Source organism: Chiloscyllium plagiosum, unplaced genomic scaffold (genome assembly GCF_037043375.1).
Source record: "Chiloscyllium plagiosum isolate Xiang-an unplaced genomic scaffold, Cpla_swu_hap1 HiC_scaffold_34, whole genome shotgun sequence".
In the NCBI taxonomy this organism is placed as follows: Eukaryota; Metazoa; Chordata; class Chondrichthyes; order Orectolobiformes; family Hemiscylliidae; genus Chiloscyllium; species Chiloscyllium plagiosum.
This window is the reverse complement of record NW_028270172.1, coordinates 11,503,795-11,527,500: the sequence shown is the minus strand read 5'-3', so window position 1 is coordinate 11,527,500 and position 23,706 is coordinate 11,503,795. Positions and strand designations below refer to the sequence as shown.

The 23,706-nt window shown below is 43.9% G+C and overlaps 1 protein-coding gene across 3 annotated transcripts in view; it reads left to right on the top strand.

The window, feature by feature from the left end:
- The window catches only part of lars2 (leucyl-tRNA synthetase 2, mitochondrial), a 116,153-nt gene extending 94,343 nt beyond the window's left edge, over positions 1 to 21,810 (top strand). For all 3 annotated transcript variants that reach the window (XM_043719579.2, XM_043719580.2, XM_087978485.1), the window contains 2 exons: positions 13,201 to 13,328; positions 21,111 to 21,810. In XM_043719579.2, the coding sequence (XP_043575514.2) occupies positions 13,201 to 13,328; positions 21,111 to 21,299 (317 nt within the window). In that variant the 3' untranslated portion in view covers positions 21,300 to 21,810. The remainder of the gene's footprint in view (positions 1 to 13,200; positions 13,329 to 21,110) is intronic.
- Positions 21,811 to 23,706: the final 1,896 nt, after the last annotated feature.

Below are 23,706 nucleotides of genomic sequence, written 5' to 3'. Positions count from 1 at the left end.
AGTACGAATGGGATACCTTTATCCCAATCATTCAGGTAATCCTGACAGTATGCTCTCAACATGGTCTTCAAGGTCTGATGCCATCTTTCTGAAGCTCCCTGGGATTCAGGATGATACAAGCTAGATTTAAAGGGCTGTATACCTAAGCTATCCATAACCTCCTGAAACAGCCGAGCAGTAAAATTTGACCCTTGGTCCGACTGAATCTTTCTGGGTAGTCCATACCGCGTGAAGAAAGCTACTAACTCCTCTACCACCTTTTTTTGCCTTGACATTCCGTAATGGAATTGCCTCCGGAAATCTGGTACACACATCCATTATGGTTAACAAGTATGGGGACCCACACAATGAATTATAACCCGCATGAAAGGTTCTTCAAATATGGCAATGATGGTGCTGGTTTTATTACCGCCTGTGGCTTACCTACCATTTGGCATGTATGACACATACGGCAAAAGTTAACCACATCCTTGTGTATTCCAGGCCAATAAAAATGTTTTTTGTACCTTAGTCTGAGTCTTTCGTACCCCTAAATGCCCTCCTCCAGGTAGTTCATGTGCTACCCATAACACCACCGGTCTGTATACAACCAGCAACACAATCTGGTGCACTTCGGCCCATTTGTCCTCTGCACTAACCTGCCATGGTCTCCATTTCCATCTTAGGATTCTATCTTTCAGATAATAACCCTCCGGATTATTCTCTGCCTCCTTTTCAGAGTACGCATTCACATATATATCTTTTATTGTCTTATCTTGTTGCAAGTCCCATAGCCTTTCAGGACTAGACACGTCTGTCTGACCCTCTGCCTGTTCAGGTTTTTCCTGCACCATTACATCAAACAGGGTATCTGCTAACCAACCCTCAACTCCTTCATTTTTCTCTTTTTGCTTTGTGCTGTGACTTATGATAGTGGATCTGGTTACCACACAGTCTGGGAAAATACCAGGATATTTCTGTTTTAACTCCTCAGTTTCTTGGTCTTCCTTGGGCTTCTCCACAATAAGTGGTGTCACTCTCACCTTGGATCCTGCCAAATCATTCCCAAGAACAAACTGAATTCCTGGAACTGACACTCTGTCAATCACTCCCACTGTAGCTTCTTCAGTCTTGGCACTCCAACCTGATCTTACATTGGGGAACATTAGATTTCTGTCCATCTATCCTACAAATTACCCCACTCTCGGGTAACAGATCAGAAAGAGTCCATATTCGCTCATCCCTTACTCTCAGCGACTGGTTAGACCCTGTATCTCTCAAAATTATAACTTCTTGTCCCTCTCCCCCTATTCTTTCTGAGTAAACTTTACCCATAGAGGCAGATTTTTTGTAGAGATCAGGTACTAACTCCATACCCAGCCCCTGCCTAGGCTGTGCACTTGCCTGCAGCTTCTCAGGTCGTCTTGGGGTCTCCTTTGCTACCTTCACTAATGCCACTGGCTTAGCTTCTTTTACCACAACTTTTCCCACAGTGCCTTTCTTTAACGGCCAGCACTGTGTCTTTATGTGCCCTACTTTACGACAGTAGAAACACCTGAAACCTTTCACCTCCTTTCCACCCTCTTGGGCTTCTATTATAATCCTGTGGTAAATCCTTCCCAGTGCTCTCTACTCTTGGTTTAGTCGTGTAGGGTCTCCCTTTTTCCCAACTTCTATCCCTCACAGGAGGGAATTCTGGCCGGAAGCTTGTCACATGCACCAACATGTACTTATCTGCTAATTCTTGAACTTTCTGTTCCTCCACGTGAATTCCTACCATCTCTGGAAGTGAGTTTTTAAACTCCTCCAGCAGAATAATCTCTCTTAGAGCCTCAAAGGTCTTATCTATTTTCAAAGCATGCACTCATCAATCAAAATGACAATGTTTAATTCTTTCAAACTCAACATAAGTCTGACCTGGTTCCTTCTTTGTGTTTCTGAACCGCTGACTATATGCTTCTGTTACCAATTCATAAGCACTTAAAATAGCCTGTTTAACCGTTTCCTAATCTCTTGACACCTCATCTAATTGTGCGGCAAATACCTTGCTCGCTCTGCCTACCAGTTTAGTCTGTACTAGCATTACCCATAAATCCTCAGACCACTCCATCTGCCCAGCCAAGTTTTCAAATGAAATAAAGAAGGCAGAGTTTTGACGTATGTATATATACATCACTACCTTTTCTTTTAATCTCTATCCTGTTAACTTGACTTTGCTGACTAAATCACAACTTCTCAGGTTCAAATTCTCTCTTTGCACAGCTGAGAACCTTCTCTCTTTTTCTCTCTTTTTCTCTTTCTCTTTCCCCTCTCTCTCTCTTTGTTTATCTTCTAACTCCATTTTCCTCAATTGTAATTTGAGTTTTTCCACCTCTACTGCACTTGTCTGTTTCTCTGACACACCTAAGTGTTTGAGTAATTCCCTTACAATTTCAGCTTTACTTTCGTCCTTGGTTAAACCCAAATCTAACTGATTTGCTAATTTTAAAAGCATGGCCTTTTTCTTTTCTTCTAAACTTTTTTGGCAAATTTGAGAATCATCTTCAAATCCTAGAACCTCCAGCAATTTTTAAGAGCCATTTCTCTCACTTTTAATTTTGGTGACTTGTGGTTGGTTAAATTAAACGAATTGCCCCATCTACGTTTTATTTAAAGATCTAGGACACTAATCTGCAAGTGTTAAATCTGCTGGGAATTTTCATACCCCCATATCTATTGAAATCTGTCTAAACAGTTCAAATCCCGGATGAGCCCCTAAAACTGTTACAACACAGGGTAAACCCTCCTGCTTAATTTAAACCAGCAACACAGAAAATACTTATCCCATGCAGTAATCTGTGAAAATTCAAGAGGCCCAGAACTATTTAAAGTAAAAATTACCAACTTGATTTCTTAAAGTACAACAGACAATAATTTCCTAATAGCTATTTACAACTCTTTCCTTTAACCTATCTTTTATCTTTCCCTTCTACAATGCTAGTCCCATAAAACCCCCAATTTAAGATTTACAAAACAAAACTTCATATCTCAAAACAAGGCAACTTTCGGTTCTTTTCTGTATTCCTGTGTCTTCCTTTCTTCTTCTCGGAGACTCTGCTTCACAGGTTACTGATCGATAAAGGTACCTTTTAGAGAGCTATTTTTTGGGCAGTCTGCACATGCTGGCTTGCCAGTTCTCCTCCCACCTGTTCAATTTTCCACAGTCTTCTATCCACAAAGCATCGGTTTGTGTCATTGGCTTTTAAGATTGTCAATACACTAAATTCAAACTGGATTGGAGTTTGGAATTGTTTTGGGGTATAATTTAAACTGATTGGCCTAATTCAAATCTGTTTTTGTCTCTAAGCAACCAGCTACATTAACTGCTGGACCAAAAGGTTATGTTATAGTATATCTTTTTTCAGAACACTTGGTGCTGTCAGGTAGTTCTGTTGCTTTTAACTCTCTTAAAGGTACAGTACACCCACATCTTCTTAAAACTTTCCCTGCTCACCCTAAACCTATGCTCTCTTGTTCTGGACTCCCCCACTCCAGGCAAAAGACTTTGACTATTCACCCTCATGATTTTATAAACCTCTATTAGGTCACCGCTCCGCTTCCGATGCTCCAGGGAAAACAGCCCCAGTCCATTCAGCCTCTCCCCATAGCTCAAATCCTCCAACCCTGGCAACATCCTTGTAAATCTTTCCTGAACCCTTTCAAGTTTCACAACATCCTTCTGACCAGAATTGCACAAAATATTCCAACAGTGGCCTAACCAATATCCTGTACAGCTGCAACATGACCTCCCAACTCCTGTACTCAATACTCTGACCAATAAAGGAAAGCCTACCAAACGCCGCCTTCACTATCCTATCTACCTGCGACTCCACTTTCAAGGAGCTATGAACCTTCACTCCAAGGTCGGTTTGTTCAGCAATACTTCCCAGGATATTACCATTAACGTATAAGTCCTGCTACGATTTGCTTTCCCAAAATGCAGCACCTCGCATTTATCTGAATTAAACTCCATCTGCCACTCCTCAGCCCATTGACCCATCTGATCAAGATCCTCTTGTACTCTGAGGTAACCTTCTTCACTGTCCACCACACCTCCAATTTTGGTGTCATCTGCAAACTTACTAACTATATCTTCTATGTTCATACCCAAATCATTTGTATAAATGATGAAAAGTAATGATCCCAGCACCAATCCTTGTGGCACTCCACTGGTCACAGGCCTCCAGTCTGAAAAGAAACTCTCTACCACCATCCTCTGTCTTCTACCTTTGAGCCAGTACTGTATCCAAATGGCTAGTTCTCCCTGTATTCCATGAGATCTAACCTTGCTAATCAGTCTCCCATGGGAAACCTTGTCAAATGCCTTACTGAAGTCCATATAGATTACGTCCACCGCTCTGCCCTCATCAATCCTCTTTGTTACTTCAGAAAACTCAGTCATGTTTGTGACACATGATTTCCCATGCACAAAGCCATGCTGACTATCCCTAATCAGTCCTTGCCTTTCCAAATAAATGTACATCCTGTCCCTCAGGATTCCCTCCAACAGCTTGTCCACCACCGACATCAGGTTCACTGGTCTATAGTTCCCTGGCTTGTCCTTACCACCTGTGACTATCAATGATACAAATATCTCAGTAAGAGGTCCAGCAATCACTTCCCTAGCTTCCCACAGAGTTTTAGCAAATACCTGATCAGATCCTGGGGATTTATCCACTTTTATGCGTTTCAAGACATCCAGAACCACCATCTCTGTAATATGGACATTTCTCAAGATGTCACTGTCTATTTCCCCACTTTCTACATCTTCCATGTCCTTCTCCACAGTAAATACTGATGCAAAATACTCGTTTAGTATCTTCCCCCATCTCTTGTGGCTCCACACAAAGGCTGCCTTGCTGATCTTTGAGGTGCCCTATTCTCTGCCCAGTTACCCTTTTGTCCTTAATGTATTTATAAAAACCCTTTGGATTCTCCTTAACCCTATTTGCCAAAGCTATTTCATGGCCCCTTTTTGCCATCCTGATTTCCTTCTTAAGTGTACATTTACTGCCTTTATAATCTTTTTAAGGATTCACTTGCTCTCTCCTGTCCATAGCTGACATATGCTTCCTTCTTTTTTTCTTAACCAAACCGTCAATTTATTTTGTCATCCAACATTCCCTACACCTACCAGCCTTTCCTTTCACCCGAACAGGAATATACTGTCTCAGTTCTCTCGTCTCTCTTTCTATCTCTCAATCTCTTTCTTTCTCTCTCTCTCAACATTTATTGATCTTTGTGTGTCTCTGTCTCTCTGTCTCTTTCTCTCGGTCTCTCTGTCTCTTTCTCTCTTAGTCTCTCTCTCTCGGTCTCTCTGTCTCTGTCTCAAATTTTAGCAATCTTATGGAAGACTGGCAGAATTTGATGATGGAGCCAAAGAATAGCCATTCCCACTCACTGATGGAGCAAGAGCTCGGTAAAGCAGGTTTCCGGTTTGGAGAAGAGGTGCAAGTTGGATGTGGGGAAGAAATTTATCTGCAGTCAGTGTTCTCACTGTTAAAATGATTGATTGAGAACAAGAGGGCACAGATTTAAAGTTGCAATTTAAAACAATATAAAAGAGCATGAAAATGCAGCTGTCAATATTCAACCGTTATTACATTTACAACAGTTACATTTGTAAAAGAAGCAAAGTTGATTTCGAAAGAAAACACTATTCATGCAACGACTAATTGGGGTCTGGACAGCACTACGTGAAGTGGGGCAGAGTCAAGTTCAATCAAGTCATTCAGGGTGACATTTGGTGGTTGTTTCCAGGGTTACAGAGGAAAGGCAGGGGAATTTAGTCAAGTTGTAATGCTTGTTTAGAGACATGATGCCCTCTATCAGCACTAATATGATTCTCAGAATAGTAGTAATCTGGAGCTCACAGTAGGGGTGGTGGGAGTGGAGATGATCAATGATTTTGCAAGGAAATGTTACAGGGAGTTGGGGAATTGAATTTGTCCGGCTGTGGGGATAGAGCAGTGGAATGAAGCTGATTTGATTGCTGGACAGAGAGAGACTGCATGAGCTCAATGGCCTCTCTCTGTGCTGTAATGATTTGTGGACCCAGCACACGCTGACATGTTTGCAAAGGATCTCTAATATCTTGAGCTCCATGTGTGCGAGCTACAATGCTGTAGAGTTGTTCGACCACAATCAATCACTTCTCCAGATGTGCAGGCATCTTCCTGGATGTGCATATGAAACAATAGCAGGAATCCCTGATGTGTGATTTTCTTTTCTTCCATTTGCCTTGCTGTAGCCCTGTTCCAGTATTGATTGAACTTGGCACAACTTGCTCTAACCAAAGTCAGGAAGGTGCTGGGCTGGTGCGTCTTCATGTTCTTGTTCTCTGTCATATTAAGGCAGTGCCTGCCCTGCTGTTTCCTGAAATGACCCTGTATGAACACCTTGTGACCCCAGAGTAAAAGTCCAGGGAGCAGGGGGAGCACGCTGAGAATTATTGAGTGGAAGAGGTAGGGGACAGGAGGGAATCAGTGTGAAATGGAGGGAGTTTATAACTGCAGGGTTTACTGTGGTTTAAGAAATGAAGAACCACCTTTCCTACAGGTGCTGCTTGTGACAGCGATCTGTGCTCAGGAAATGCTGAGTGGGGGTGGGAGAGGAGAAAAACAAACTTTTCAAGGGGCTTTGAAGCAGGCAAAACTTATCCAAGTCTTAAAGAGCCATAGTGGCTGCCTCAGAAATTGTGACCCCCCCCCACTCCCCAACAAAATCTCGAGTCAGGTCATGACGCACGGTTTGGGATCCCCTGCTCTATTGTATGAACTAAAGATCATTCCTTCAAATCAGGAGATTGTAAGTTCAAGACTTGTTCCAGAGACTTGAGCACAAAAATAATCAACAAATTAAAAAATCTTAAAAAGAAACAATTAACGCTTCACTGCATTGCCGGAAGAGTGCTGGTATAATGGCAAATGTATTGAGAATATCACTGGATGGCTGGGTGAAGTTGTCATTGTTCTAGAGGATCATAGAGCTGTTCTCTTATTGGAGATGACTGGTGGTGGTTTACCCCATGCCTCAGCTGAGGGGAGAGTTTGAGAAGGAGAGTCCTTCGTGGTGACCACAGCCAGTGCTGGGAAATGAACCCACATTGTTGGTGTCACTCTGCATCACAAACCAGCCATCCAGCCAGCTGAGCTAACCAAGGCTGATTGGCTGAAACAGCTCCTGAAAGTTATTCCCTTTTTTAAACGCAGGTAAAAATGTGTGTCAAATTATTCCCCAATGACACTAAAAATATTCAATAGTTCAGACCTAGGGATCTGAAACCAATTGCTGCCAAGGAAGTTAAATTATTAAAGGCATTTCTTCATGCTGCTCTTAGTCATTTTTTCCAGTTAATGGCCAGAGCATGAACATTAAATTTATAATAAATTTATAATTTAAAACATACAAAAAAAGCTATTTCATATATCTAAGGAAATTCCCCAGCCATGTGTCCTGATGATGGAAGTTCAGAAACTGAACTGGACTAGCTATAAAAATACAGTGGCAACAAGAGCAGGTTAGAGGCTGGGCATTCAGCAGTGAGTAACTCACCTGCTGACTCCCCAAAGCCACCGTCCACAGGGCACAAGTCAGGAGTGTGATGGAATACTACCCTCTTCTCTGGATGCACATAGCTCCAACAATATTCAAAATAAAATGTGCCAAATGCACACAAGCAGTACCTGGGCTGATAAAAAAAATATTATATCTGTTTTGTCATGCAATTTTTCCACAGCAGGTTTGGTGAACGACTAAATGTGGACTTAAGTTTTGAAGTATTCCCTTTGCTTACTGATCAGGGTGAAGTGTGAATTACTACAAGTCATCCTGTTTCTCTCAATTAATGTTCTGTACCATTTCCCTTCTTCCTTTGTTCTGAAGAAATGAGTTTCATCGATTGCATGTTTCCAACCACCCACACTGGTCACTTTCTTGAAACCACAACTAGAAGATTGAAAGTTACATGACTGATTTTTTGCAAGCAGACTATTCTGTTATTGCATATTCTCAAAGCTAATTTCAAGGAGTAGCACTCCACTAATGACACAACAACTGCACATTTACTTTACAAATGGCAACTTTTTAACTATGTGCTTTCTCTCTTACCATCTACTTTTCGAGATGTTAGCAAACAGAGTTTCCCTTCTGAAGGTCTTCATTTTCATCTCTGTTTGCACCCTTGCTTCTGAGTCAGAAGGTTCTGGGTTCAAATCCCACTCAATAATCTGAGCAGAAAAATCAAGGCTGGCAGTCCAGTGCAGTACGGAGGGTGTGCTGCACTCTTGTAGGGGCCATCTCATGGAGGGGACTTTTAAGTAATGGTGCAAATCCCCCTGGGCAAATGTAAAATATTCCCGGGGGGTTTTTCATGGAGATCCAGGGAAGTTGTCCCTGGTCTCCTGGCCAACATTTATCCCTCAGTTGGCATCCCAAAACAAAATTGATCATTGTCACACTGCGGGAGCTTGCTGTGTGTAAATTGGCTGCTGCATTTCCTATATTGCAGCAGTGGCTAATGGTATCAGCTGTAAACCACTTGGAGGTTTCTGGTGGCTGCGAAAATTCTCTTCATCTTTGAATCAGTGTTTGTTCTTGCCAGGTTCTCTTGTGATACCTTTGCTGTACCACTGCAGCTTTTCTTGTGAAATGTATTAGTCACATGTCACTTCAGGCCCATAGTAATGTGGTTGACTCTTAACTGCCCTTTGCAATGGTTCTAGCAAGCCATTCAGTCCGAAGGTATTTAGGAATGGGCAATAAATGCTGGCTTTGCCAGTGCTCCCATGAGAAACTAACAAATGTAAGGTACTTTGCATATTAATGGAATGCATGGGAATGGGATGCTGAGTATGGAATTTATCTCCACTGTTACATTTTGGGTTATCAGATTTTTAAAAATCAGGTAGACCCTTCTGCCTGAGTTCCCAATCTCCACTCTCATTATACTCCGCTCTGAATCAGGAGCAACTCATTCATTCAACTTTCCACCTTGCGTTATGAAGTACCTGATCTGCTTCAAGTTGTGTGTGTGTGTGTGTGTGTGTGTGTATATGTACATATCTGAGGAACTGAAACTGTCCTGTCCTACAGAAATCGCTATCTTATGCAGCACCGAATTCTGAGCATTTGCTGTTTTATATTTGTATTTCTATTTGTAGATCATGTGGAAGTTGCTCAACAGAGCCTGTTCGTAATAAATCTTAGTCTTTTGTGCCTTCTGCCGTGGTTCAGTCCCTGTACATTTGCACTGTACTGTTGTGTTTTGCTGATTACATCTGGAGGAGAATATAAAGCTTAGAAATTATCTGTGCTTGAGCAACATAGTAAGAGATGAGAATAACTTTGGCTCTAAGGGCTTAATGATTAGGACTGAAGCAAGCCTATTTCTTCTAACAAGCCTGCCCTTTCAAGTTCATTTTACTTAACTCTGCACCCAGTTGTTTCTTGCATCGGACAATCTCGTAATGTTATTGGACTGTTAATCGGAATAAACACTTTAAAAAAACCTGGGGAAACTAAGCGAATTTGGCGGCATCTGTGGAGAGAGAATCAGTTAACATTTTGAGTCCTCTATGACTCTTCAAAACGGAGACCCCTGTATTAATACCTGAGTTCAAATTCCACTAAAGCAACGCGATAGAACTTGAATTAATCTGGAATAAATTTACATCTCTCCCTTAATGACTGTGAAGCTACTGGATTGTTGTAAAGATGCATCTGGTTCATCATTGACCTTCAGGGAAGGCAGTCTGGCCATACGTAACTCCAGACCCATGGCAGTGCGTTGTTGACTTGAACTGTCCCCAGGAACAGTATCATTTTGGCATGTGTCTGGACACACAGACAACATTGATTCAGGGAGATGACTCAGAACTAACTTCTCATGAGCAATCAGGGATGTGTGATAAATATTGGCCTGGCCAGTAACATTCATATCTTGGAAAACAAGATACTGTTAGGAGTTAGGAGTAGGGGTAGGCCATTCGACCCTTTGATCCTGTTCCATCAGTCAGTGCGATCATGGCCATCATCCAACTCAATAACCTGTTCCTGGTTTCTCCCCACACCCTTTGATCCCTTTAACCCTAAGAACTGTACCTAACTTCTTGTTGAAAGCATTCAATGTTTTGGACTCAACTGCTTTCTGTGGCAGAGAATCCCAGAGGCTCACCACTTTCTGGATGAAGACATTTCTCCCCAGCTCGCTCCTAAATGGTCTACCTCACATCCTTAGACTGTGGACCCTGGTTCTGGATTCCCCAGTTTTCGGGAGCATGCTTCCTGTTTATGCCCTGTCTATTCCTGTTACAATTTTATAGACTTTCTTTGAGATTCCCTTTTGTTCCTCTGGAGAGAGTTGAAAGATAAATTTGCCTCACTATCCCACTTTGCAACTTCTGGGAATTTCTGCCACCACAAAGCAGAAATATTGAAAAGTCATCAAAGCAACAGGGTGTTTTTTTCAAGGAAACCTACAGCTATCCAAACAGTAAAGCCAGCTGCATCAGAATGAAAATCTGAATGGCTCACTAATGGGACAGGCGAGGCCAGCTCCACCTGTTCCATTCAGATTCACCGTACCATAAACCTCCACCAAGGCATTCACCTACTGGCAAGAACTAAATTAATTCCCTTGCCTGCATCTCTCAACGCGTTTTCAAAATGCAAATCTGCCACTTTTGCAAGTTTCTTGTTACATCGATACTATTGCAGGAAGTGACTGCTCAACATTGCATAACAGTTCGAATGAACATGGCTTTCCTGCTGTAGGCTGGCACTTCTCCATTTCTGACCTTTTCCAATTTAAGCAGGGCTCTGGGCAGTGGTTAGACATTTGTACTTAAGTCGATGGAGCAGTCTTCCCTTTATGCAACTCCTGGCCGCACTTCCGAAACTTGGCTGAGTCTGCCTGACAGATTCCTGTTCCTGTTTTCCACAGAAATGTAAACATGACCCTTGGTTTAGTCGGTGTTTATCTGTGCCTGCCATCACTTCAGTATGTCACTAGTTCTGTCACATTAAACAATGAAGTTCAAGTTTAACCTTTGGAGTAGATTTGGAAATTGTCTAACGTCGACCAGGCTAAGAAACAGGATAGTTCCTTCCTGCAGTACTGGGGGCTGAAGTGCTACAGCGACTCTGCCCTTACATTTGTGTCAAGGTATTAAACAGCAGTTTGAAAAACTATTCCCTCAACTCTTCTGGTATCTGCAGGGTGAGGCTCGGAGCTCTGTCTGTCGCCTCTGCAACCATTCCCACCGCCACCCCAACCCAAACCCCACCCCATCAGCCACCCTCCTACCCCACCCCCACTCCAACCTAAACCCCACCTCACCACTCACCCCCAACCCAAACCCCACCTCACCAGCAACCTCCTCCCCCACCAGCCATCCCTGCCCCCACCCAAACCCCACCCCAGCAGCCACCCTCACTCCAACCCAAGTCCCACCTCACCAGCAACCCCTTCCCCCACCAGCCACCACCCTCCCCCATCCGCCACCACCCTCCCCCATCCCCAACCCAAACCCTCACCAGCCAACCTCACCCCACCCAACCCCACCCCATCAGCTATCTTCCCCACTGCCCCACCCCATCAACCAACGCTGAGGGCTGCAACAGGTTTCGAGAGAGAGAGATTATGTGAGGGGACTCTCTAGTCCGAGGCACAGACAGATGTTTCTCTGGCCAGCTATGAAAAATCAGAATGGTGTGTTGCTTCCCTGGTGCCAGGATCAAGGATGTCTCAGAGAGGGTGCAGAATGTTCCCAAGGAGGAGAGGGCCCAGCAGGATGTTATTGTACACATTGGAAACAACGACATTGGAAGGGAAAAGGATGAGATTTTGTAGGGAAAAATCGAAAGTTAAGCAGGAATTTAAAAAAGAGTCCTCGAGAGTAGTAATATCTGGATTACTCCCGATGCTATGAGCTAGTGAGGGTAGTAATAGGAGGATAGAGCAGACGAATGCATGGCTGAGGAGCTGGTGTATGGGAGAAGGATTCACATTTATGGATCATTGGCATCTCTTCTGGGCTGGAAGTGACTTGTACAAGAAGGATGGATTACATCTGAATTGGAAGGGGACTAATAAACTGGCAGGGAGATTTGCTAGAGCTGCTCAGGAGGATTTAAATTGGTATGGTGGGGGTGGCTGGGTGGGAGATCAATCTGAGACTGGTACAGTTGAGAAAAGTAAGTCAAACAGTCAGGGCAGGCAGGACAAAGCAGAGAACAAGATAGGACTGGCAAATTAAGCAGCATTTATTTCAATGCAAGAGGCCTAAAAAAGAAGGATCCCAGCTCCAAGCTGACTTGATACCAACAACCTTCACTCCCAGCCTCCCTTCAGTCACTTCTAGTTCCTGCATAAGATTGTCTATCCCATGGTTGTTTAACATTGCCTCATTGTTTTAGACCATGGTGACAGACTACATAAGAGACTAAATAAAAACGATTTTGGGAATGTGGGAATTTTGGGAATCCATTTGATTGTAAAAAAAATATACCCAGCTTCCCAGCCTGTGACCAGATAATCCCATCTGTCCCCAAACATCTGCTTGGGATGCAGGTGCCTGTTGTATTTGGTCCTTGAAGTCATATTCAGGCTTTATTTGCTTGAATACCAGCAATGATGGAACGTGAGGTGGAGGTACCAATGTTGGTCTGTGATGGACAAAGTCAGAAGTCACATGAACCAGTTTATAGTTCTGAAATCACAAGCTTTCTGAGCACTGCCCCTTCTTACGTGTAACTTCTGAAAATGATAGACCAGTTGTTGGAGTTAGTTAATATATTATTGCATTGACAAGTCTTGATTGACTTGGTTTATGGCATAGAGTAATTTATGCAAATTTTGTTCTCTAGAGCAATGACGTTATTAAAGCCAGGCTATTTGGAGTATAATGTGACAGGTTTTTCTTTTTGTTTAGTTATGTGAGGGAGAGCTAGTCCATGAAATCCCCTGGTCTTGTCACGTGAAAGTCCAGTCTTGCACTCACAACGATAGCCTCTAGTTTCTAATCGGGCACAGGGGTATTTGCTTTGCAATGTGTACAAGAGGGTCTGAAGCACTCCTCCCTTGTTACTTCCTCCAAGGTACCACTAGCTGAAAGTCTTTCAGGAAATTCCACTTTAAACTTTCTACTGAGATATAAATGCAAGTATTCCTGTCTGTTGCAGGTCTTTCCAGTGTCCAGAACAAGCTGACCAGTCACTATCGGTGGGACACTGATGTGCTGTTTCAACAGTGGCCAAAGGTGGACCCAGTCTATCTGCAGCAGCCAGACACCGTGACGATGGTTGTCAGGGTAAGATCCTAAGTGAGGAGTAGAAGTTGCACCATGGCTGATGGAGATGAATCTTAAATATACCCCTGGTTTTCCATGGCACTCGTTCTGTTACACTTGCTCCATCTTTCTCTATTCTGCATTATTCTCATAATGCCTGGCTTATGCATTGTTCCCAGAAATCCTCCTTTCGGTGTCTCCAAGGTAGCTGATGCTGGCTTCCACATTACTAGATGCCTGATCCATGCTCAGTATGTGTTTAGATACACAATGGAAGGGCTAATTCTCAACTGTCCTCTGAAACCAAAGATGTAACAAGCCACTCAGGTATTGGGAATGACTGACAAATGCTGACTTCGCCTGGTGATTCCCAGGTCCTGCGAATGAATTTAAAATGAAATTCCTGTGCATGACTAGCACAGTAGTCATTCAAGAGTGGAATCATGACCATGTTGCACTATCTGGGTCAAGCAATGTTAGGGGGCAGCTTGTGTGTGGGTGTGTGTGTGTGTTTGAGCGGATTGTTATTCCCCAAATCCAGGATTGGAGAGAAAGATTACATTACATTTTTTTACATTACATTTTTTACATTACATTACAGTGTGGAAACAGGCCCTTCGGCCCAACAAATCCACACCGACCCGCCGAAGCACAACCCACCCATACCCCTACATTTACCCCTTACCTAACACTACGGGCAATTTAGCAGGGCCAATTCACCTGACCTGCACATCTTTGGACTGTGGGAGGAAACCGGAGCACCCGGAGGAAACCCACGCAGACACGGGGAGAATGTGCAAACTCCACACAGTCAGTCGCCTGAGGCGGGAAATGAACCCGGGTCTCTGGCGCTGTGAGGCAGCAGTGCTAACCACTGTGCCACCGTGCCGCCCATCAAAGGCCTCAAACATCCAGGGTGACAGTAAGGAGAAAGTGAGGACTGCAGACGCTGGAGATCAGAGTCGAGGAGTGTGGTGCTGGATAAGCACAGCAGGTCAGGCAGCATCCGAGGAGCAAGAGAGTTGATGTTTCGTCCTTCATCAGGGTGACACCAAGTCTTGTTTCATCTCCACTCAGTTGCTTGTAATTTCAACCTTCCATTGTGTAACATTGTCAACTCAGTGGGTAATGTTGAACCAGGAGTGATTAATATTAATCACTGTGTATGAAAACTGGGCACTTTTCATTCTATGTCTTAAATACCCTCTCTCTAACAACCATGAAAAAGCCACGATAATTTACCCCCCAAGTTGTCTCTTGTCATCAGAAAACTTCCATCTAATTCTAGAATGATACTTAATACATTTCAAAGTGAAGGCTTCCTTTTACAAAGTTTAACCCTCCACATGCTTCAGTGAAGTCCATGTCTTCCCTTGTCCAAGTTTAATTCACCTCAGATGTTTCTATTGTCACATATTGTACCATGCAAGGAATTATGGTAGTGTAATGTCAACACAGTCAATGTTTCTAATCAAACAGATATTGTTAGCTTTATGCAGGTGAGCAGCGTTTGTTTGATTCAACTTTGATCCTTTTAAAATGCACAATTGTGTGCTATCTTCATAAATCTGCTTTTCAGCACTGTCCTGACATCTTTTTGACAAGGTCTCGGAATTCCAGCTTGAACATTGCAGTGGCTTCCCTCGGGCGAAAAGCCAACCATTTTCCTGTTTGAAAGAAAGAATATCACTGTCTCTCATCCCAAAACTCTGTGCTTATAAAGGGGTTGAAACTGGAGGGTGCCTTCCAGTAGGCTGCGTGTGTGTGATGCGCCTGCATGTTCCAGCCTGTCACAGGATTTCTGCTTTGTGTCGACTGGGAGTTCTCGAGATTGTTGAAAGCTGAGAATCTTATTGACTGTTTTAAAGCACGTCTGATCTCTGAAGTGGGTGTGAGCTTTGTGAACAACCTTAATGTTTTCTTTTAAATTCTTCACGCGATTCAGGCATCACTGGCAGGTCCAGCATTTATTACCCAATCCTAATCATCTTTTAAACTGATTGGCTCCCTGGTCTATTTCAGAGGATAGGTAAGAACCAACACGTTGCTGGGAGTCTGGAGTCACATGTAGACCAGCCCAGGGAAGGAGTGTGGATCTCCTCCCGAAAGGGCATTAGTCAGCCCAATTTTCTTAGACAATTAACGGTAGTTTCAGAGGTGCCAGTGCTGAGACTAGCTTTCCATTCTGGATTCCCCTAGCTGAGTTGATGGTGAGTTGCCATCTAGAACTGCCGCTGTTCTTGGGGTGCAGGCAACACTTCAAGAGTGCTTTTCAGAGCTGTGAGGTCCGTGTATGGCATTGACTTACGAAGCTGTGTTGGCATGCTGATGGGTGTGCAAAGAGCCACGGTGTGTTATGCAGTCATACAGGTTGGAGGGTCCACCTGCACCCACGGGTGCAGGTCAGGAGGGAGTTGCAGAATTTTGATTCAGCAGCATTGAAGTAACAATGGTCAGGATGGTGAGTCGCTTGAAGGGGAACTTACAGGCAGTGATTATGTTCCCATCTTTCTGCTGTCCTTGTCCTTCTCATTGATTGTGGTTTCTGAGGTGGGATTTGAACCCATGACCCCAGGCCAACAGCCTCTGGATGACCATTCCAGTGACATTTCCATGATGTCACCGTCTTCTCAAATGCCAAGGGTACTTGACTTTCTGTCACACTTTCCGCTTGTGAATCCCAAGCGGAAGGAGTTTGATTCGACGAGTTAGAAGGAGTTTGATAGACGAGTCAAGATTATTGAAGATCAGGCAAGAAAATGGTGTTAATCGATTTATCGGCCATGGGCTTAGTGAATGGACAGCAGGTTCAAGAAACTGTATGATCTACTCTTTCTAATTGACACAGGCTTACCTGCAGTCCTCACCTTGGCGAAGGTGAGGACTGCAGATGCTAGAGGTTAGAGTTGAGAGTGTGGTGCTGGAAAAGCAGAGCAGGTCAGGCAGCTTCCGACCAGGTCAGGCAGAATCATTAATGATGAAGGGCTTTTGCCATAACCATCAATTGTCCTGCTCCTTGGAAGCTGCCTGACCTGCTGTGCTTTTCCAGAACCACAATCTCTTAGCAGCAACTTACCCAGCTCCAGGGATTCTGGATACTCCAAGATGGAGGATGGGAAAAAAATTTGTAGCTGTAAGAGCTGCTGTCCATGCCAACCAGATATCCCAACCCAATCTAGTCCCACCTGCCAGCACACGACCCACATCCCTCCAAACCCTTCCTATTCATATCATCATCCAAATGCCTTTTAAATGTTGCAATTGTACCAGCCTCCACCACTTCCTCTGGCAGCTCATTCCATACATATACCACCCTCTGTGTGAGAAAGTTGCCTCTTAGGTCTCTTTTATATCATTCCCCTCTCACCCTAAACCTATGCCCTCTAGTTCTGGACTCCCTAACCCCAGGGAAAAGACTTTGCCTATTTACCCAATCCATGCCCCTCATAATTTTGTAAACCTTTATAAGGTCACCCCTCAGCCTCCAACGCTCCAGGGAAAACAGCCCCAGCCTGTTCAGCCTCTCCCTGTAGCTCAAATCCTCTAACCCTGGCAACATCCTTGTAAATCTTTTCTGAACCCTTTCAACTTTCACAACATCCTTCTGATAGGAAGGAGACTAGAATTGCACACAATATTCCAACAGTGGCCTAACCAATGTCCTGTACAGCTGCAACTCCTGTACTCAATATTCTGACCAATAAAGGAAAGCATACCAAACGCCTCCTTCACTATCCTATCTACCTGCGACTCTTATTTTCAAGGAGCTATGAACCTGCACCCCAAGGTGTCTTTGTTCAGCAACACTCCCTCGGATCTTACCATTAAGTGTATAAGTCCTGCTAAGATTTGCTTTCCCAAAATGCAGCACCTCGCGTTTATCTGAATTAATCTCCATTTACCACTTCTCAGCCCATTGGCCCATCTGATCAAGATTCCGTTGTAATCTGAGGTAACCTTCTTTGCTGTCCACTGCACCTCCAATTTTGGTGTAATCTGCAAACTTACTAGCTATACCTCTTATGGTCACAGCCAAATCATTTATATAAATGATGAAAAGTAGTGGACAAGCACCGATCTTTGTGGCAATCCACTGGTCACAGGCCTCCAGTCTGAAAAACAACCCTCCACCACCACCCTCTGTCTTCTACCTTTGAGCCAGTTCTGTATCCAAATGGCTAGTTCTCCTTGTATTCCATGAGATCTAACCTTGCTAACCAGTCTCCCATGGGGAACCTTGTTGCACACCTTACTGAAGTCCATATAGATCGCGTCCACCCGCTCTGACCTCATCAGTCCTCTTTGTTACTTCTTCAAAAAACTCAATCAAGTTTGTTAGACATGATTTTCCATGCACAAAGCCATGTTGACTATCTCTAATCAGTTCCTGCCTTTCCAAGGCTCACTGGCCTATAGTTCCCTGGCTTGTCCTTACCACCCTTCTTAAACAGTGGCACCATGTTTGCCAACCTCCAGTCTTCCGGCACCTCACCTGTGACTATCGATGATACAGATATCTCAGCATGGTCAGAGAAAGAAACCTATACTGCTGTTGGACACAGCAGTGTATCTGCACAGTTACTGTCTTTGCTGTTTGCATTCAAGTATCTCTGGACATCAGCGTGTGTCTATGAAAAATTAACAAACAGTGAAATTCACAGCTGACCTAGGCTGGATGAGTATATGAATAGGAAGGGGTTAGAGGGACATGGGCCAAGTGCTTGTTAATGGGACTACATTAGGTTAGGATATCTGGTCGGCATGGACAAGTTGGACCAAAGGGTCTGTTTCCGTGCTGTACATCTCTATGACTCGAATATACAACGTGCATAGCATCGTCCTACAGCTGTGCAAATGTGATGTTTGAGAAATGACAAACGCTGTTGACTGCATTGCACCCCTGTCACTCACTGCCCATGTTCTTTTCTGTAAGAAATTGCAAGTTCAGACCTGACAGATCTAAAGTTAATCCACAACCCACGCTGAATTAGTTGGTCACAGCCAAAGCAGCAGTTAACTCAGTGCCCTGGAGTTAGAGAGGATTTACGTCAGCAGACTAGGGAGCCTGTCTTGTAGTCTCTCCTTCAATGAAAAGTGTGTGTGGGATGAGGCGAGGCCAGATGTGGTTGCTAGTTGAAATATTAGACATCAGCCGTCTCATTATGCAGGTGAAGGTTTCACCGCCTTCCAGTATCAAAATAACAAAAGCGAAGGTAAAGGGAATATTGGGGAGGGATTGGGGGTGGGGTGGTTAGGGGGTGTAGGGAAGGAAGGGGAATCTAGGTGTGTGAAGTCTGTTATGTGCATCCATTTCTCTGGCTGTCTTCAGCTGCCTCAATCCTGAAAATCCTGAATCCTCCTCTTCAAACTCACCCACTCCCTCTTCCCACAAGTCGCCTACCATTTCAACACCTCACCCTGCTCCCTGGCCAACATCTCTGTCTCAGGCTTGTTGCAGTGCTCCAGCAAAGCTTAGCACAGGCTGGAAGAACAGCATCTCATTTTCTACTTGGGGAGCCCGCAGTCTTTGGGACACAACACTGAGTATATTTAAAGCCTGAACACCACCTTCCATGTCCTTAACTGACCCCCTCACACACTTCAGGCCCTGTCATGACATGGGCTGCTTTCCTCACAGTCAATCCATTCTCATAGTCCCTACTGTCACCTATCTAGCTTCTCTTAAAAATGAAACGAACTACAGATGCTGGAAATCAGGAACAAAAACAGAAATTGCTGGAAAAGCTCAGCAGGTCTGCAGCATCGCAGATGGACTCCATCTCCGCCTATCCGTTCACTTCGTTTTCCCTTCCCCCGCCCTGCAGTCAGCATAAATACCACTTTTTGTTTGCAGCTGCTATCAGTTCTGAAGAAGGGCCACCAATCTTGAAGCACTAATTCTGCTTCCTGTCCACAGACACTGTCAGACCTGCTGGGTTTCTCCAGAAATTTCTGTTTCTGTTTCAGATTTCCAGCGTCAGCAGCCTTTATTTTATCTTAATGTTTGTACAGCTCTTTTGATCACCTGCTCCTCTCACCCCCATCCCCACCCTCTACCCCACATGTCCTGAAGTAGCCTAGAACCCAAGTTCTCTTGATAATGCTGCTGTGTTGCACCATTTGACACTCTGCTGTAATATTCTGTGACTCAATTAAAGGCATGATGGGAAGGTACCGGTGGTGGACTGGGGTGGACAAAGTCAGAAATCACATGACACCAGGTTATAGTCCAACAGGTCTGTTTGAAGTCACTAGCTTTCGGAGCGCCGCTCCTTCATCACGTCAAAAGAAGAGAAGCACACAGGCGCACAGTGTGTAATTGGAGAGATCAAATGATTATATAAATAGTGTGAGTTGTATCAACAGGCTGAATAATACATCTTTGCAGGTGATCAAGAGTGTCAGATGGTGAGAGTAAAGTGCCAACACGTGAATAGCAGGCGAAGGGACGACCTATAATCTGATTAATTGAGGTAGAGAGATAATTACAAAACATCAAAAGTAAGATGGTGCTGGTGACAAATCAATGACTGGAGTAACATGATTGATGTAAGAGTCACATGCTGAAGATCTAACCAAAGTAACAAGTAATCCAAATCTGTACAAAGGTGCTATAGAAATGCAAGTGGTGGTTGTTTCTCAATTGCTTGTGAACTGGGGAACTGAGTTTTCAGTGGAATGGCCTTGAAATGCACATGGTTTGTAATGATGGGTGCAGCTGCGCAATGATAGCTGACTCTCGTACTCTCTGAGATTAACCGATAACTTCTGTGTAACTGCTGATGTCGTAATAATGACATCATGAAGCTTCTGGCCTGCTGCCATTGCCACAGCTTGATCTGGGTTGATCAGGGCAGTGACCAAGGAAACCGAGAGCTCTGCTGGTGACTCGAGAACCGCAGTGGGAATGAGTGCCAAGCCAAAGGGCATCTTTACAAAGCTTACAAAATCGGAGCCCTGACCTGCTGCGTCTGTCCATGGGCAAAGCTGATCTGATTACTCCACGTTTCGCCAGTTAACCTTCCTCACGCCCTCCCACTTATCAAATATCTAGCTATCTCCACTTTAAAAATGTTCAAGGATAGATGGGGTTAATGGTAGGTGTCTTTTCCCTAGGGTACGGGGTTTCAAGGCTAGGGGACACATTTTTAAGGTGAAAGGAGAGAGATTCAAAAAGACATGAGGGTAATTTTTTTTTGAAGAGGGTGGTTCGTGTGGGGAAGTGGTGGATGTGGATACAGTTATAGCATTTAAATGACATTTCGATAAGTACATGAATAGGAAAGGTTTGGAGGAATATGGGCGAGGAGCAGGCAGGTGGGATTAATTTAGTTTGCTATTATGTTCGGCAAGGACAAGTTGACCAAAGGGTCTGTTTCTGTGCTCTATGACTCTTCTACCATTGCCTTTTGAGAAAGAGAATTCCAAGGGCTTTCAAACCTCTGTGAAAGAAATTTGTCCTTATCTCTGTCTTAAATGACTAACCATGAAGCAGTGACCCCAAGTTCTGATCCTCTCTCAAGAGGAAGCTTCCTTTCCACACACATTCTGTTAAGACCTCTCAGCATGTTGCACATGTCACTCAAGTGACCTCTTTCTCTTGTAAAATCTCCAGCCTTTCCAACTTTTCTTTATGCAAGAACCCACCCATTCAGGTGTCATCCCGGTACTTTTTGGAGATCTTGAGTTCAGTTACCTCTCTATAAGGCTAGAGATGGTGGATATATAAAGCCAATCAGTAACAGACAGTCCCATTCAATTGCTCAGCTGTTTCTCATTTTGCGCTCTCTCTCTCCCCAACAGATCAACAACCAGGTTTGTGGCTCAGTAAACCTGCCTCAACGAGTCATCCAGAATGTTGAGAGAGTGCAGGAGCTCATCCTTCAAAGCGAACTGGGCATCAAACAGCTGCAGGGACGGGTCATCAAGAAAACCATCCTGTCTCCCAGAGCCGCCCTCATCAATTTCCTCGTGAAGAATAAAGAGGAATAATGGAGCTGCTTATGTTTTCTAAAGATTCTGCTGTCCTGGACTTGCACTTATGGTGACATGAAGCCTAACAATTCACACCACAGCCTCATTATTTTAAGGAATGAATGTCACACAGAAGCTGTGCACTGGAACCTCTAATTAAGACAGACATTGTGTCTCACAGTTACTCCTTTGAACTCCTAACTCCTGCCTGTCTTTGAAGGTTGAGAGTGACGAAGCAGAGTCGCTGATTCAGATTGGAATGCTCCTGACAATGGCACTAACCATTCAAGCCGTCAGGAAAGGCCGGGTGGTTGGAGAAGAGTTGGCAGCAGTGAAATGGGGACTAAGTTACTGAACCATGTCGTCGAAAGTGTTCTGGCCTCCTTTTCCTCCGAAGGAATTACTGAGAAAACTGTTGGTCTGCACCTATTTTTACGTTCCGATCGCCTTCAGTTTTTTTGGGAAATGAATAAATCTCATCTAAATGTGATTAAAGACCTGGCATTTTGATAATAAAGCAATGAAACAATGATTGACTAAACGTTAAAAGTTTGTGAGAAGATTTGTAGCTCGGGTGCTCGTTGTGGTTCTGTTCGCCGAGCTGGGCATTTGTGTTGCAGACATTTCGTCCCCTGTCTAGGTGACATCCTCAGTGCTTGGGAGTCTCCTGAGAAGGCTTCACAGGAGGCTCCCAAGCACTGACGATGTTACCTAGACAGGGGACGAAACGTCTGCAACACAAATTCCCAGCTCAGTGACTAAACGTTAGGTGTAATTTGAACTAAAAATGCAATTAAATGTCATAATTGTGTATTCAGAAGGAAAGCAAAAATTTAGTTTGCTAAAAAGGAATAAGATCTATTGCTCCAACCATAACTGTTCAAATTCTGAAGAGACAGACTGCCCCGATGATTTCTTCTATTGGTAAAGTGAGAAGGTGCAAATGGTTTGAGATGGGCACAGCACTCGCTCACCACCACCACGTCCCTGAGCTTCCATCTCTCAGGTTGTTCTATCCTTGGGTGCAGTGGATAAATGGATCATGATCATGTTTGACTGACTCTATGCCAGTTCTTTGCAACCTGCAACACAATCTTCAGAACGTGAAATGACCACGTTTACATGGTTGAGAGCTTGTGCTTATCAATCCTGGATGAGATACCCCTGGTCCAACACAGTTTGGTGATTGGTTTTCTTCGTCAGGTTGACTTCAGTGCTTCACATTGTCTGTTATTTGTGGTACTTCCTCCCATTTGTTTGCTCGGAGTGATTCACAATGTGCATTAATTATGGCTACGAAATTTCCATTGCAGATGCCTATATTTTGATTTTTTTCAAAATTCACTTCTGAGCCTTTCTGTTTCCATCGCCCCCACCCACATGCAGTCCCTTCACCACTCCTTTAATAAACTGGCTCCACACACACTTCGTAAACTTGCCACAATGCTGAAATCATCATTGGATCGAACCCAGGGCAATGCTAAGAGGATCATGTGGTCCGGATAGAGTGGAATTTTCTGTGAATGAGTGTGCTGTCTGTAAGCCAGGCTGCAACGTAAAAACTGAGCAAGGCTGCATGAGAGACTTCGAACACACTCATGGCCTACTGTGGGGAATCAGCACCTTTAATGTTTGTGTCACTTCAGCATTCCATATACATGTTAATGAGGCAGGGAAACATTGGGAATTCTGTTACAGAGGGGTCCAGGAGAGTGGCTGATCAATATTGCAGGAGCCTGATGATATCAGTGAACATTTTCTTTTACATAAACATGGCAAATGTACCAGTCAAGACTTCAGCTGTACCAGGAGACTGTTGGAGAGATCAATGTCCTGGTCATCATGTGATCTCACATCACTTGCCAATGATGTAAACTTGCTTCACATATTTACAGTAACCCTTTATACTACATGAACACAGTGTTTGTTCCTGGTGCAGGAGATGGAGCCCTGCATTAAATATGGCCACTATGATCCAACTGCACATGCTCAGCATCATCGTGGTGAGACACAGGTCTTCATTTATTCTGCAGGGGTCTCACTGGTTAGGGAGTAAACCTCTTTGATGCTTTGGAGTGAAAATGGTAAAAGTCTAATTAGTTTATCTTCAAATGACCAAAAAGGGAGTGATTGGACTAAGAGGAGCTAGAGGGTTGCCTACTTGCCCAGTGATATTAAATAATCACCTCTCTCTCTCATATTGTGCATGTGTTAATCCACCTCGTGCAGCCAGTGATGGGTATAACAAAGCCAAAAAGGTTATTCTCTTATTCTGTCTTTATTTCCAAAGTCCGGTTTCATCTTTTGGAAGGAACAATTCCAAGTTGCACCGTATTTTCATCTTTGCTCTTTCTCCAGTCATTCATGCTGTGGATGAGGTTTTATGGAGGACACGAGCTAAAAGCAATCACATCAGCCCATCTGC